This window comes from Mus pahari, chromosome 12 (assembly GCF_900095145.1).
Source record: "Mus pahari chromosome 12, PAHARI_EIJ_v1.1, whole genome shotgun sequence".
Classification (NCBI taxonomy): domain Eukaryota; kingdom Metazoa; phylum Chordata; class Mammalia; order Rodentia; family Muridae; genus Mus; species Mus pahari.
Genome location: NC_034601.1, coordinates 17,047,948 through 17,063,926, shown reverse-complemented (window position 1 = coordinate 17,063,926; position 15,979 = coordinate 17,047,948). Strand labels below are relative to the sequence as shown.

General features: G+C 46.9%; 1 protein-coding gene across 1 annotated transcript in view; it reads left to right on the top strand.

Moving 5' to 3' along the window:
• C12H3orf70 (chromosome 12 C3orf70 homolog) overlaps positions 1 to 10,786 on the top strand; it is a 42,533-nt gene extending 31,747 nt beyond the window's left edge. Inside the window, exon 2 of the mRNA XM_021209825.1 lies at positions 6,047 to 10,786. Within this exon, the coding sequence (XP_021065484.1) occupies positions 6,047 to 6,603 (557 nt within the window). The 3' untranslated portion in view covers positions 6,604 to 10,786. The remainder of the gene's footprint in view (positions 1 to 6,046) is intronic.
• Positions 10,787 to 15,979: the final 5,193 nt, after the last annotated feature.

The window sequence follows — 15,979 nt, the reverse complement described above, 5'->3', positions numbered from 1 at the left end:
CTGCACAAAGTTCTTAACACCAAATGGATCTTCTGACCCAAAGTTCCAAAGTCCTTCCACAGTCCTCCCCAAAACATGGTCAGTTTGTCACTCCAGCTGTGTCAAGTTGACACAAAGCTAGCCAGTACAATTGACCCCTTGTCAACTTGACACACAAACACATCACTAGTAAGCCTCAACCCTTAAGTTTCTTTTAATCCAGCCACTTTAGGCCTCCTCTGTCCTTTTGTCCCCATCCTGAGGTGACATGCACTGAATTCTGCCTCCCGGATGTCATTCCTGGCTGCACGGGTGCAGCTCCCTGTGACTGATCTTGCTGAACCCTCCTCTCACTTTGCCAGCAGCGCTTTTAGTGGTTTGTAATTATGTGTCTTTTCCTGTGGTGAGTTGTTGAATGGGCTCGTTCCTGATTTGCATACACAGTGGCTCAGAGGCCACTCATAGCCACGTTGTTGTTTAAACCATGTCCCCAGTGCACACAGTTAAGGTTCACTTTATTAGTATTAAAGTAGGTGTGGGCACAAGTGCAGAAAGTGGGTTGTCACAGCGCCGGGTCAGACCGTTGACAGTAGAATTCTGCATTGGGGTATAGCAGAGTCTCAGAGGTCTCAGGCTGGCCAAGTGGTGGCCTGACAAGGTCTATAAACAAGACGGGTAGAAACTTACCGTGCTTTGGGCATCAACCTGAGAGGCTTGGAGACATTTCATAGTGAGTCTTTCAACATCTGTCTGAAGTATTTATCTTAACCATTTGTATACCAGGGAACATCAGATGTAAGAATGTTAACTATGTTATAGGAACAGGGAAAGAGTGCATTGGGGCTTACTAGATGTCTTCAGTCCAGTCTTTAATCACCTCCTGCATGACTGCCTTCCTGGGAGTATGTCTCCCTATTTCCTTTCTCTCCACAGCTTAGATGAGAACTTCATAGTCCAACCTCTCTTACAACCTCTTCTTCACTCTCATATCTTTCTGGTTCATCAGCGCACATTTTCTCTGTACCTGCCTGCCCTGCCTCTCTGAGATCTGCACAGTTCACTGTGGTACCCACCATGGGTGCGGTGGCCTTGAGCTCCAGGACCCAGCCAGCCACACTTCTGCTGTCTGAACCCCACTCTGAACTCACCCTGGCTCTAAAACCAGTCTGGAGCAGTCTGCTTGTTGCTGTTCAGCTGTAGTGTCCCCAGCCTTGACAGAGCTGCCCGGAGCCTGTTCTCGACCTGTGCAGTCATTCTGCATGCTCCTGGGCTTTTCGTTACCCGAAGTGGTTTTACTTCTTTACATTCTGCCTCAGTCCAAATGCTTCTGGAAATACCTCTGCGTCTTCTATAGCTTTTTCTTTCCCCTGTGACGTTTGACTTAGTACAGACAGTGGCTATTCAGTAAGTCCTCCTTCAGTAAGTAGCTATGCCTGCTGGGCCGTCACACCAGGGATTTGCTTGATATTAAATGGGATCCACTAACAATGGCATGGGCTGTAAGTGAGAAAGTAGAATGTTGCTTACATTTCTAATTAGGGCTTTGTTTTAGTTAGGGTTTTACGGCTGTGAACAGACACCATGACCAAGGCAACTCTTATAAGGACAACATTTAACTGGGGCTGGCTTACAAGTACAGAGTTTCAGTCCATTATCATCAAGGTAGGAGCATGGCAGCATCCAGGCAGGCATGGTGCAGGAGGAGCTGAGAATTCTACATCTTCATCTGAAGCCTTCTAGGAGAAGACTGGCTTCCAGGCAGCTAGGATGAGGGTCTTAAAGCCCACCTCCATGGCGACACACCTACTCCAACAAAGCTACACCTCCTAATCGTGCCACTCCCTGGGCTAAGCATACTCTAATTACCATAGGCTTCAACATACTGGAAAGTTGTGCGCTCTTCCGTGTTCCCCTGGAGCACACAATGGATACAGATGACTCCTGTGACTGGGTGGAGAGCCCCGCCTCAGTAATGTTTCCATTTACTTTCAGTGTGATTTGCCTCTCAGCTTGGTGATGGATTCACACTGTAAAAAGCATTGAATAGCATTTTTTTTCTCCAGGATATTGACTATCCCAGCTAACATAAACAATTGTGATTTGATGAAAAGCAAGCACCTGAGCTAGGCTGCAGCCCGCTCCAGGCCACCCTGCCTTTCCCTGCAGGTTTACCTTCCTAATCATACTTTTGCTTGGGTTAATATTAAAATTATTCTGCATTCATGAGAGCAGGGTATTTCCTGTGTTAAGGGAGACACACATTTAACAAACATCAACTTCTCTGCAAAGGAAAAAATGCTTATATTTCTTCCAGAAGATTTTTTTTTAAAGCATCAAGTGTACAGCTAAACATAAAACAGATAACCAGGAGCATCCTGCAGGTTAACGGGGCATGGGATCATATACGGGCCGGCCTTCTTGATGTGGGTATTTTGGTATTGCAGTTTTGTTTTGTTTTGTTTTGTTTTGTTTTGTTTTGTTTTCTTCACATTGTGCTCCATAACCAAGAAAATGAAACAGCTTCAGAAACCTGTGTCTGCTGTGTAATCACTCTGTGCTACACATGCAGTGGTAGGTGAAGGGCGTGGTCTACTGACAGCCTGCACTGGCTCACAGTGAGCCCTGGAGAAGGAAGAGGTCTCCTGTCTTAAACCTGAGTGAGCCTGGCAGTGTGACACTGCCCTGCTTCTGTTTATGCAGGATAACATAAATCTGTCCATGTGCATCTGAGGTACTCACGGGAGGTATTTGAGTGGTTTTGATTGAACTTAGGGAAAATGTTGAAGGAGGTTCCTTCCGAAGAAATGAAGTATCTGAAATACATTTTTCACCTGTTGGTAACAATTGCTTGTGTGTGTGTGTGTGTGTGTGTGTGTGTGTGCATTTAATCATGTCCTGTGTTTAATTCTAGTTTCATTATTTAAAGGGGATGCCAATTTTTCTTTTAAAAATTACTAATAAAATTATTTCTTATGTTCTGGTTACCTTTTAAGTCTATTTTAAATTTATGGTTGCAGTGTGACATTCCAGTGTGATGATCAGATCAGAGGGACAGATGTGTCTTAGGGTTTTACTGCTGTGAAGAGACACCATGACCAAGGCAACGCTTATAAAGGACAACATTTAATTGGGGCTGGCTTACAGGTTCAGAGGGTCAGTCCATTATTGTCAAGGAGGGAACATGGCAGGCGGGCGTTGTGCAGGCTGAGCTGAGAGTTCTACATTTTCACTGGAGGGCTGCTAGCAGAATACTTGCTTCCAGACAGCTAGGATGAGGTTCTTATAACCCACACCCACAGTGACACACCTACTCCAACAGGGCCACACCTTCTAGTAGTGCCACTCCCTGGGCCGAGCATCTACAAACCATCACAGGATGTATCTGTCACCTTAGACATGTTCTTTTGTTTGTTTGCTTTGTTTTATTTTTGTTTTTTGTTTTTTTTTTGTCTGAGACTTCTATTAGCTGTTTTGAAATAGTCAGTTATTGTCAGCTGTACATAGTCAGTCTACTCTGAACATCAGAAATCGCTGCTGTCTATCCATCGGCACTCATTAGCCATCCTCCGTCTGGCTTCTCAATTTTCTGCTACTAGTAATAGTCCCTGCTTCTGTGAGTCCAACTGTTTATCCTCCACACACAAGAGAGATTTTGCCATACTGTCTTCTGGCTTATTTTACTCCATGTTACACCTCCCATTGTATACATTCATGACTAAATAATATGCCCCTGGAATGATATGCCATGCCTCTTCATCGACCACGCCTCCTCATCGATTGCTGTTGGCCGCTGTGTCTTGGTATTGTGAACTGTGCTGCAGTGAACATGCAGGTGACTCCCGATTCCCAGCCCACTGGATGTGTGTAGCCAGCAGGCATTGCTGGATCATATAAAAATTCATTTTTTGCCAGGCATGGTGGTTGGTACAACACCTTTAATCCCAACACTTGGGAGGCAGAGGCAGGCACAGGCATCTCGGAGTTTGAGGCCATCCTGGTTTATATAGTGAGTTTCAGGCTAGCCAGGGCTACAAAGTGCGACTCTGTCTCAAAAACAAAAACAAAAATCGAAAAGAAAAAAAAAAAAAAGCAAAATACAACAAGAGATGTTCATTTCTAGTTGGAGTTCATTGCTGGTGGCTGGAGATTGGATGCAGGCTCTCACCCAGGCTAAGGATGCATGCTTCCATAGACATGCTCATTTTAAAGGAAAGGCCAGCCCTTGGTCAGCTTTGAGTAACCTTCCCGCTGCCTTTGTAATGATTGAGCTTTCCTTCCTTGTAGGAGCTCGGGAGAGCCTTGCTTTTCGGCATGCTCACCAGAGCTGGCTATTTTCTTCTTCTTTGATCACAGCCGTTCTTGTCGATCGGTGTGTCCCTAGTGATGAGTGTTATTGGGCCCCTTATCTGTGTACATGTTGAATGTGACATTCATATTGAGCAGCTGTCACCACTGTCAGTCTTCACAGCACTTTGCAACCTGTAAGCTGAAATTACTTGCTATATAGTCTCTTCTGCTGCTCCATCCCTGGAAAAAAACCATTCTCCCTTCCGACTGTATGAATTGGACTGCTCTGGGCTTCTCATGTGTGGAATGATCCAGATAAGATAAATATCTTGCTGTGACTGGCTTATTTCCCTTAGCCCGATGACCTCCAGTGAGCCACGTTTGGCATGCTGAACATTCTGTTAAACGTGTACATTTTTGCTTTTATTCATCTGTCTGTTGATGAACACTTTTCTGGATAACACTGTATGTATAGAGATGTATAGACATTGCTCTGTGAGACTCTGTTTTTAGTACCTTCTGTGTATGTCCAGAAGTGAAATTTGGAGATATTTTACTCTCCTTCCGTTCTTCTTTGAGTCAGGACTTTCCTATGAGCTAATTTATTTTTAATCTTATTTATTGTGGTGCTGGAGATGGAGCCCACCCATGTGCCTGCTCAGCAGGCAATTTACCACCATCCACACCTCTGGCCAGACTGTCATTATTTCTGTAAAGAAATCAAACAATGCAGTGTCATGTGATAATTTGTCTTGGAACTGTGGCCTCTTTCCCATCCTTTGTCTTTGCATCTGTGTTCCCGGATCACGGACCTTGCCCAGTTCAGAGTGAGACAGGGCTGTACTCTGAAGCACAATGCACCTCCCAGCTGGTCTCTTTCAATGCATGGATAGGTCAAATTCAGACTGCTTTAGTCCGGGGCCACAGACCAGGCACTTGCTATGCCAGATGAGCATCCAAGTTTGAATCTCCAGGACTCATGAGGGGGAAAGCTGGGCATGATTGGATGCTCCCATGATCCCTCAGCATTGGGGGGATGTGTGTGTGTGTGTGTGTGGGGGGTAAAGACAGGAAAATCCTAAAAGCTCACGTGCCAGCCAGTGGCTTAACATTGAGTTTCGGCTTCAGTGAGAGACTCTGTCTCAAAGCATTCGTCAGAGAGTGATGGAGTAAGACACACAGCAGACTGTCCTGTCTGTGTGTACCTGCACACTCGTGTGCACAACACACCCACATTCCACCCCACCTACCACAATCCATACCACAAACACACCCCTCACACCACACACACATACACACACACACACACACACACACACACACGCGCGCGCGCGCGCGCGCGCGCGCGCGCACACACACACCACACACACACTTGCCGTGGACTAGATGGCTTAATCAACATCTGTTTGTTTCAGCCAGGCTGGGAAGTCTAATGAAAGTTTAGTGGGTGCTTGTCTGTTGAGGACACTCATCCCGGTTACAGAAGCTGGAGTGAGGACAAGCTCTGGGCTTATCCTCTTGTTTAAGGACATGAAACCCATGGGGGTTTCCACTTTACCATCTCGTGTAGATCCTCTTATCTCTCATGAACATCAGGTTGGTAATCTGGACTTTAATACATGAATATGGAGGCTGTCAAGTGATGAGGATGTTACTGGTTTGATCTGGATGTCACCAGAATCATTAGAGAACATGCTTTGTAGAGCCAGACTGTCACAGCTACGCTAATACAGTTTGCATGGTGGGCCTGTATTTCAGCTGTGTCTTATGTGTCCCACAGGCAAATATGTGTATCAGCCTATGACCCCCGTGGAGCAGCTCCCGAGCACAGAGATCCCTGCAAAGCCCCGAGAGCCGACCAACACCATTCAAATCTCCGTCTCGCTCACTGAACACTTTTTGAAATTTGCGTCTGTCTTCCAGCCTCCGCTTCCCCCTGACTCGCCAAGGTACTGTATGATTTCCGATCTCTTCATCGACAACTATCAGGTTAAATGTATTAATGGGAAGATGTGCTATGTGCAGAAGCAGCAGGCGCCCCACTCCCAGAAGATGAGCCCTGAGGAGGTCTCTGCACACGATGCCTTAATTTCTAAAGAGAGTGACACTCCGAAACTGGATCACTGCTCCTCCCCTTCCGGTTCCGAGGACTCGGGGATCAACGCCATTGGGGCTCACTATGTGGAATCCTGTGATGAGGACACGGAAGAAGGGGCGGAGCTGAGTTCTGAGGAAGATTACAGCCCCGAGAGCAGCTGGGAACCCGATGAGTGCACCCTGCTCTCCCCATCGCAGTCGGATCTGGAAGTGATCGAAACGATGGAGACCACTGTGTAGGCAGCTGGGAACTGCGGCCGGGGGAATCCACCCCGAGCCTCTTCTGTTCTTTGATTGGATGAGTCCTTTTCCAATACTCTTGGCATTTTCCAAGGCCTATTACTAACAGTCGCAGTCCAGTGGTCTGCTTAGTGTCCCCTTATATTACCTTGTTATGACATTGTTTCCTTTTGTATCTTGCTTTCTATGTAGCATCTGGTGTCATGAGTTGTGACCCAGCCTTAATTTCACTGAGAACTTTGAGAGCGGTGGTGACCACAGCGTATCCCATGGAGGAGCTACCCAGAGTGGAAGTAACCATATTTTACCAGTAGCCTGTCCTAGTAGTGAAGGGTCTTGCTCAGCTTCCCTTTGGCGTGTCATGTGACACCTCTGTCCTACTGGTTTCCGGGTGGGGGGAGCAGCTCACTTCTGGAAACAGTGTTGCAGCCAGTGTTCGGCTCCCTTGCTTTTCTGTTTGCCACCCACATTGGCTCAGGACAAGAGTGGCTTCTGCTACTTCTAGAAGGTCCCTGGAGGCCCTTTGACTCCTGGTGATGGCCATGTCACAGCCTCTATGACTGAAAGGGTCTCTCGGGTTTGTGTCCAGTCCAGCTGGGATTCAGGAGGACTCAGTCCTGGTTCTCACACCTCGAAGGGGCCACATTTTAGTACAGGACACAAGCAGCTCGCTGAGCCAGGAGGATGATGGGATCAGGGGTAGGAGAGGTGGAGTCGGCCTGGGCTGGTTGAGAATGTGGCTACAGTGTCTGAGCTGACCCCAGGTGGATTCTACAGCGCCCACTGCCCTTCTTGATTGATTTTCAGTTCAGGGAGAAGCGTTTAGGTTTTGTAGGTATTATCTTTAGGAGGTAACACATCTGACATCTTAAGAAAAAAAATACACAATAGTTTTAGTTAGCATGAAAATGCTAAGAGACAAAAGTCCTTTAGGGATTAGGAATGAATCTAATAGGTTTGATCAATCCTGCTTCGTTTGGTTGTATGAAGCATTAGAATGGCTTAGATGAGAAATGGACTAGAATTTTGTATGATGCATGGATTTTATGCAAATGCAAAAACAGTTGAGATAGCTCACTGCTGAGTCAGGAAGATGTTTTATGTAACACTTCTTCACTTTACTCCACTGGAATCCACACACATTGTGTGCATTCTCCCTCACACACAAAATAGTGAGTAATTCTTATGTAGCTTTCTTCAAAAACTCTGTTCCTACTTTGCTATATAACTGTGTATTCTCATGTGATCTTATTATCTGCCATTTCCCAAAATATATCTGTGAGCATAGTACAGATCTGGGACTTTTTAACATATACTGTCATAAAACAAGAGTCCCAGGGCTGCAGGGAGACCTGCCTCAGACCCTGGCTGTCTGAGCAGGCACTGTGGCCTTGCTGTGTGATCAGCATCCCTGTACATCCCTCTGTCTCATTAGTGTGTACTGCAGGCAAGGAGACCGTGCTCCCGAGGCCTCCTCATTTGGGGGTTCTTCACTATGTACTCAAGGAAGAATCTGCTTCCCCAGTTGGATATGGAGTCCCAGTGGTTACTACTAGAACCTTCTTTAGGCTGCCTAGTTCAAAACATCCTGTGTTCAGAAGGTAGAATATGTGCCTTCCTCTGGAAAGCATTAGTTAAAATGCCCTGTGTGAGATGAGAACGTAGCAAACCCTCTCTTTCTCCCCACATACTTAGATTTAAGGACGCACACCAAGGACCAGCAGACACAGGGAGTGAGGACTCACCAAGGACCAGCGGGTACAGGGAGGGCAGGTGGGAGCCACCTTATCTTGGCTGGTGGGTCATTCTGCTGGCCTGGTGACACCTGGTGGGCCCTACCTGAAGGTCGTGGTGCCTCGCTGGCATGGAAAGGGCATCCATGAGCCACATATCCCTCATCCTGCACTCTCGGCTGTGATGGGCAGCAGCGGGACCATCCTCCAACGTGCCCTGGACAAGCTCCTCAGACCCCGAGGTGGAGAGGCAGACACATGGCAGGACTTACTCCTGCACCTTTCCTATCTACTTTTTTGCTACAGGGCCACTGCCACGAATACTAAACTAACTGGGGTCTAGAACCCAGGCCCCAAAGCCATGAAAACACATGGTCATTGCCAAAGTTCTGAAGGTTAGCTGCGTGTTGGGCTTGGTCCCTTTATCAGTAACATCTGTGACTTTTGTCCAGGGTCTTGTTTTCTAAACCCCTGAAACTGCCACTCAGATTTGCCACCATTGTGATGGGATTTTTTTGGATTTAATAACAATTGATGATCACATTAAATATTTGCACAAACTTTATAATTACACTCAGTAAGCTTCACTTGCCATTTTATAAAATTGGACACGTTCCCTTGCATTCTTGGATCTCCAAACAGCCTTTTCTAAACAAACCCAGCCGAGAGGTTTTCGGTCCTCTTCTCCTAACAGTGTTCATACCAGTCACTGAAATATGATTAAGCCAGAATCATTTCTCTATGCTTGCATTCTGAAATCAGCTGAAAAGTCTATAACAAAATGTATAGCTTAACTGCAATTCTAGGCCTATTCTGTTCTTTGTTCTATGAAAGAATTTCTCTATAATCCTGATATTATAGTGCTGATTTGTATATGTGTATTCATAGGCACTTTAGAAATACTTAGACACAACATGCACTGTAGGCGGTAAGCATAGTAGTGTTAAATAGGCTTTTGACTAACACTTGTACAGTGAGAGAGACAAAAGCGTACAATCTGGACCTTACAAGATGCTTGCCTGGAGCGAGGCTTGGACCACGTGGATAGGTTTCTGTGGGATTCTGGCACCGTTACCACTTTTGAAAGGTTGTTGGGTACCAGAATCCCACTACATGTGGAGTATACTTTTCTTACCTAACCAAGATGTTAAGTTTCAAATGTGTCTGTAGCTTTTTTTTTTTTTTTTTTTTTGAGAAATGACAAAGCAATTAAAGTCCTTTTTGGGATAACTATTTGATATCTTAAAAAACAAAAAACAAAAAACAAAAAAAAAAGAACTTTAAAACCTGGGTGTTTTTTGCCTTTAACATTTAAGGAATAATATGAGAATCTGAGGACAACCCTGAAGAAAAAGTAGTTTTCCTAGGAGAAAAGACTCATGCCTCCAAGGTAAACGAACTAAAACCTGAGTCCCAGTGTCCCAACACAACATAGCACAGAGCCACAGTGCAACACAACACAACACAAGACAGTATAATAACAAAATAACAACACAACACTATATAATAACAAAATAACAGCACAACACAGTACAATAACAAAATAACAACACAACACTATATAATAACAAAATAACAACACAACACTGAGCCTCCGCTCAGAAGAACCTTGTGGCTGTTTTTAGACAGCCTTTAGGGTATGACCTAGGATCTGATTGTTTTATTTCTTAACCTCACCTGCTTGCCTGATTGAAGTAACTTGTTCTTCTAGGGTTGATCAGAACAAATTCTTATGCAAATTTGATCGCAACCAGACACTTTAGAAAGTCAAAATATCCATATATGCCTGGTAGTGCAGATACTGCCGTGGAAGGGGAAAAGCACAAATTTAAGTAAAATACACTTTATGTCATCTGCTCTTGATTGTCCCCGAATCCTATTTGCAAAACTTTGTTGCCATGGTTTTGGCTTTTTACTTGAGGAAAATATTCTAACTAGTCTCTTTCCTTCCCATTTGTCCAGCGGTGCTGTGAACTAGAACCGTGGATAGAGGCTGGGTACCCTGGGGTTTGTGGGGAGGGTGTCACTGTGCCCCTTCTCTGTACCACACAGCCCAGAGCGCCATCTTAAACCTCAGTATAAACACAAGGGCATTTCTCAAAACAAATTTGTTTTTAAATTTCACTTTGTCGTGACTATGGTGCGGGAACACGGGTGTCCCAGAAGGGCTGGTGCAGTCCAGGGGGAGCTGCTTGCTGCGGAGGTAAGGCACCTGGAAGCCTGCCTGGGGTTTGGATGGCACCTCCAGGGTACTGGGTCTGCACATGTGTAAAGGCTGTCTGTACCTTGCAGTAGTCACCTGCTGTGCTGGGTCCTTTTGAATCTGTTTTGAAGTTTAAGCACAATATTGACCCTTCTGTAATTTCCTAAAATTACATTGTTTTCCTAAGACAGCTCAACTTTAGGAACGTACTGCTGTACAATAAACGTGGTTTCCTTTTGTACTAGAACAAGACTGCCATTGGGGTTTTTGTATCAAGCGTTCACTGCATGTTAGGAGATAAGCAATTAATACTCCTCACCCATTCAAACTTTCCAGATCTTCGTGTGTGTGTGTGTGTGTGTGTGTGTGTGTGTCGCCACTTGTGTTAACTCCCAGAACTCCATGTAAAACCTTGTGTTGGCTCCCATTAGGTCTATATGAAGTAAAAACTATGACCCCATAAATAACATTTTTTTTTTTTTCGGCACCAGTTTAGGCCCCCATTTCAGTTCATGAGTGCTGTGTAAGACAGCTGCAGATACAGGCTGAGCAGTGAGGGAAGCTGCTGACCCATGGGGCTCAGGGCCACCTGATGGCTAAGGCCCAGGGTCAAGCTTCAGTAGGGCCAGTCCTGAATTTAAAAAAAGAAATTCTTTCTATTTTATGTGCTTTTGTTTTATTTTTATCTGCCTGTATGAGGGTATTGGATCTCTTGGAGCTGGGATTACAGAAGAGAAGGAAGAGGAGGAGGAGGAGGAGGAGGAGGAGGAGGAAGAGGAGAGGAATTGCTCAGGTATAAGACAGCCCCAAGGTGAGCTGCCGTGTGGGTGCTGGGAATTGAACCTGGGTCCTCTGAAAGAGGAACTGGAGCTGCTCTCCAGCCCCCAGAAACTCCTGTTTGATTTAGCATGTCAGCTTCTGGGCTTGGGTCCATGGGACAGCCGTCCCCAGGCAGTAATGCCTTCACCGAGTTCCTGATGCTGCCTTACCATTTCCAGCGTGGTCTTCCTAACATCCCATGTGGAAACTAGGGCAGCCCAGAAAGCGCTCCAGTGGCACCAGTCACTAGTCAGGATCAGATTCAAACCCAGGACATTGGCCTAGGAGTCCACACTGAGGCCCTTTGCCTGCATTACTCCATGGCTACATACAACCGAGCAAACACTGCCCAAGCCTGGTGGCTTGCCACACAGCGCCACAGAAGCACTCTGGTCTAGCCTTCCCTTTCCGTGTACCCGATTACCTACTCACGTGCAGTGTTTCCTACCAGCTCCACATTCAGATTGGTCCATCGCGGATAGCGGATCTCAACTGCATATACCGCTCAGTAATTTAACTCTGCAGAATTGCACTGTCACATTCTGGAAAACATCTTATTGTTTGTAGTCTTACAAGTGCTGACTTCCTACACCCATTCCGCAGTAAGCCAGGCTAGCATCTTGTCCTCATTGGGAACTGTCAATGTCCTTAACTCTCATTGTGCAGCTCAGCACAGAATGAAGAGGGTAAGATGGCACCTGCCTCTTGGCAGTGAGTTCCGGGAGAGATGGTCAGGTGGAGGGCCTTAGAAACCAGGGAGACATGATGGAAGTACTTGGAAGGCCTGGGAAGGATGCTGAGTTAGGCAGGTGGTTTTGTCACTTTTTTGAGTTTTCTAAAATGAACCTGTATTTCCATTGGCTAGAAGACCATTTAGTTTGAAAATGGAAGTCCTAGCCATTGAGTACAGGTTCATTTCATAGGCTCTGTGGTGGAAGTGGGGTCTCCAGGCAATGGCCAGAAGACTGTGTGTCTGTTGAGAGTTAAGGGCATTGCTGGGAGCCTGGGGCCAATGAGCGTTGAAGAACGAGCCTTTCCCAGGGGCTCCAGCTATGGCTGGACCCTTGCAGGTCAGGGGAGGTCTTCCTTTGTTTCTAGCTGGAGATTGCCTAGGAAATCTGGAGACAAAGGATTAGAGAGGCTGGGCTTTGGGGGATGTTTGAGTCCAGTGGCATCTAGCCTGTCACCTGGTGTGAAACTCCAGACAATCTCAGAGCAGAGATCTGGTTCCCTGTAAGATGACCAATGCTAGCTAGCGTTGTAGACTTGTGGAGCGCTGCAGGAGTTGTAGGCACTTGTGCCTCACAAGCATCTCCCCAGAGTAGTTTCTTCACTTGTGTGTGTGTGTGTGTGTGTGTGTGTGTGTGTGTGTGTGTGTACACGTGTTGGCTAAAGCACAAGACTCAAGTCAGATGCAGAGTTCACATGGCAGGAACACAGTCGGGGCCTGAGCCCGGATTCTCACTGCTCTCCCAGCAGTTTCCTATCCCTTCCCTCAAGCCTAGCCCATGACTGCTGTGGCCTCACACTTGGGTCACCCAAGAGAGCAGCCTTGGTTGAGAGTGGGGTATTGAAGGAGCCACCCTCAGTCTCCAGGGTTGTTACCAGGAGGCTCTGGCTTCCTGCCAGGCTGCTTTGACCTGGGTCTGGTCTCTCTCAAGATTTGGAGTCTGTCTCCTTTGGGGTGTGGCATCCGATCTAACAGCGACTCTGTGGAACTGGGTTTCAGTCTCAGTGCTTTGGGCATCAGCTGCTTCCACCTGTTCCTTCTGTCCTAACCGGGCCATCACCGCCAGCTGCTTCCCTCCACCCCAGTGTCACTACACTTCAGCGTCACTCTAGGTTAGAATGCTCCAGGGGACAGCTCTCCTGCTCTGAGCACCTCCTAGAGCCTGGCCCTGAGCAGAAGCGCTGAGTTTCTACCCTCAGTCTAGAATCTGCCTGTGCAGACCAGGCTGCCAATGATCATAAAGTCCATGTCCATGCCCCTATTCATCTGTAGGACCTGGAAAAGCCACTGCCACCTGTGATAGTCAGCGCCTGTGTGATATGATAAGCTCAAGGAGTAATGCTCACACTTTCAGTCCAGGGCCAGAGGGCTGTAGTAAGGCAGAGAGGCATGGCAGAAGGGTGTGGCACAGGAAAGAGCTGTTTGGCACCTGGCAGCCAGGAAGCAGAGACATGGAAGGACCTGGGATACAATGTATCTTTTTAGGGTGCACCCCACCTCTCAATGATGTCATCAGTAGAGAAATTATTCTACTCGTGAGATCAGAGCCCTCAGGATCCAGTCTTGGACGTCCCTGTGTCATAAACTAAGCTGTCAACCAAATGTGGGCTTTGGAGGTTACATCATAGCAGGCTGTAACAGTAGCAGTAAGGCTAAAAGAGGCAGGACAGAGCCCAAGAGTCCTTGGAAAAACAAGGCCACATGGTATCCAGATGGTTTGAGCAAGGCCTGCAAGCCTGGGTATGATTTTTCATGGGGCATCTATTATATCTGAGTATAGAATAATGAGATGACCCCAGCATAACTTAGAGGCTGCATGGGATAGATAGAGAAGACGCCAACGATCTCAGTTTCTCAAGGAACTTGGGCCCTGGGTGAACCTGCAGCCAACACTGGGTATCTGGGGCCAAAGCACTGCAAGGTCAGGAGAGGTCGGCTGGGTCCGACTAGAATTTACTGTGGTTCCTTCAGATTGCTGGGAGTCTAAGAGGGGTTGATTATAGTCCACAAGTTGGTGTCTCCCTACAATCAACATGTCTAAAGGTCACTGAGAGGTCACGAATGCCTGATCTGTCCTGTTTTCCTTGTTAATCTATGTGGACCCCAGTCTGCCTCAGCCCTTGAGGGTCAGCAGAGGCAAATATGGCAGCATCAGGGGGAGTTGGCTGGAAACTCCCAATGTGGTGAAGCTGAAGAAGGCACAGGAGTGCTGAATGCTGGGCTCACTCATTCTTCTAGAGGAAGGGACCAGATTAGGCAGGCTACAAGGAAGGTCCCCTGCCCATTTGAGGGCTGCCATGTGACATTTTAAATCTCTTAGAACCAAGTCACAACTTTCTTGTTCTTGATGCCGGGAATGCTATGTGCCTGGCTCCTCAGTTACAGGAAGTGCTGTAGTGGGAAGCTACTGTCTACCCCACCGCTCCACTCCTGGCAGCACCTAGCCCCAGCTGGCAGCTTTACAGTGGACCCTGCCAGTGCCAGGAGTCAACTAGTCTCTGGCTGTAATGGGGACAGGAGGCCAATGACAGAGCTTGCTTTTAGAGGTAAATTCAGGAGAGAAGTCTGGGGTAGGTGGTAGGTGAACTATTTCCATCTGCCCAGTTCTGAAGCTGTAACTTCATGTGGGCATTCAGAAAGTCACCAAGCATCCCCAACCTGCCCCTCGGCACTGCAAAAATCATTCTTGAGTTCATAACTAGTAGAGATGATGCATGCGTGTTCACAGAAGTCAGACGCAAGCATGGCAATAGGCCAGCCATTATTGCTTGGGAGGCCCACAAACACATTGGAATGAGTCTATCGCAATGGAGTGCTGTTCAGGAGAGCGTATGACATGGAGACACACACACACACACACACACACACACACACACACACACACACACACACAAGGGTGAGAGAGAGAGAGAGAGAGAGAGAGAGAGAGAGAGAGAGAGAGAGAGAGAGAGAGATCAGGATATTGGTTGACCTGGGGTGAAGAATCTGCCTTGCAGGTTGCCTCTGTCTGCTTGACCTATGTTCATGTGATACACAGAGTTTGTGAACATTTCTGTTCACACTTGAGAAAAAAACTGTGACTTCAGGAAACAGTAGTGACACCTTCCTGCTTGAAGCAGAGTCTGGCACACGTAATCTATTGACTGTGCCAACAGAACAAAGAGCACACCACCCTCCTGCCCTGCGCGGATTGGTGAGCCCCATGAACAGCACAATGGGGAGTGCTCCCTGGGGCACTAACAAGGTGAGAGCCAAATGTTATTTTCCTGGGGTGGTATTGGTGAGGGGCTGAGAAGGGCTTCTCAGAGGATGTACCGAGATGCCTAGAGCAAAAAGAGGGACTTGAGTGCCCTAGGGAGGAGGGGACATACACTTCTATGTTGGGGCAGCCCCAGGAGCTTAGTTATGCTCTGGCCTTCCCTGGAGTGGTCCTGACCTACAAAGAAGGCCACACAGCAGGAGCCCTTTCTTGTGCTCTGGGTGCAGTTGCAGCTTTGGGAACCATTTTCTGCATTCAAAGCTGGGAGGAAAGCTGTTCTAAAAGGATCCCCAGAGTTCTGAAGTATTCACCCAGTAAAGCATTCATCACCTGTGAGAGCTGCTGTCCGTCTTGCAGTAGTCTCTCCCCGCCTCCTGGCAGCCATGCTGGGCCACACCTTTGTAAAATATTTTCTCATACATCTTTTTTTTTTTTTTTTTGAACTTCACTATGTAAAATTTATTTTTTATAAAAAAAATGTGTGACACCAGCACCTGCTTCTAAACCGACTTAATTAGGAAGCCATTCTCTTATAGAATACACATTGGCATTGAAATAGTTTAAAGAAATGTAAAGGCTATCTACGAAAGATTACGTTTTGATTGTTACCCCACAGCTTGTGTGTCTGCACA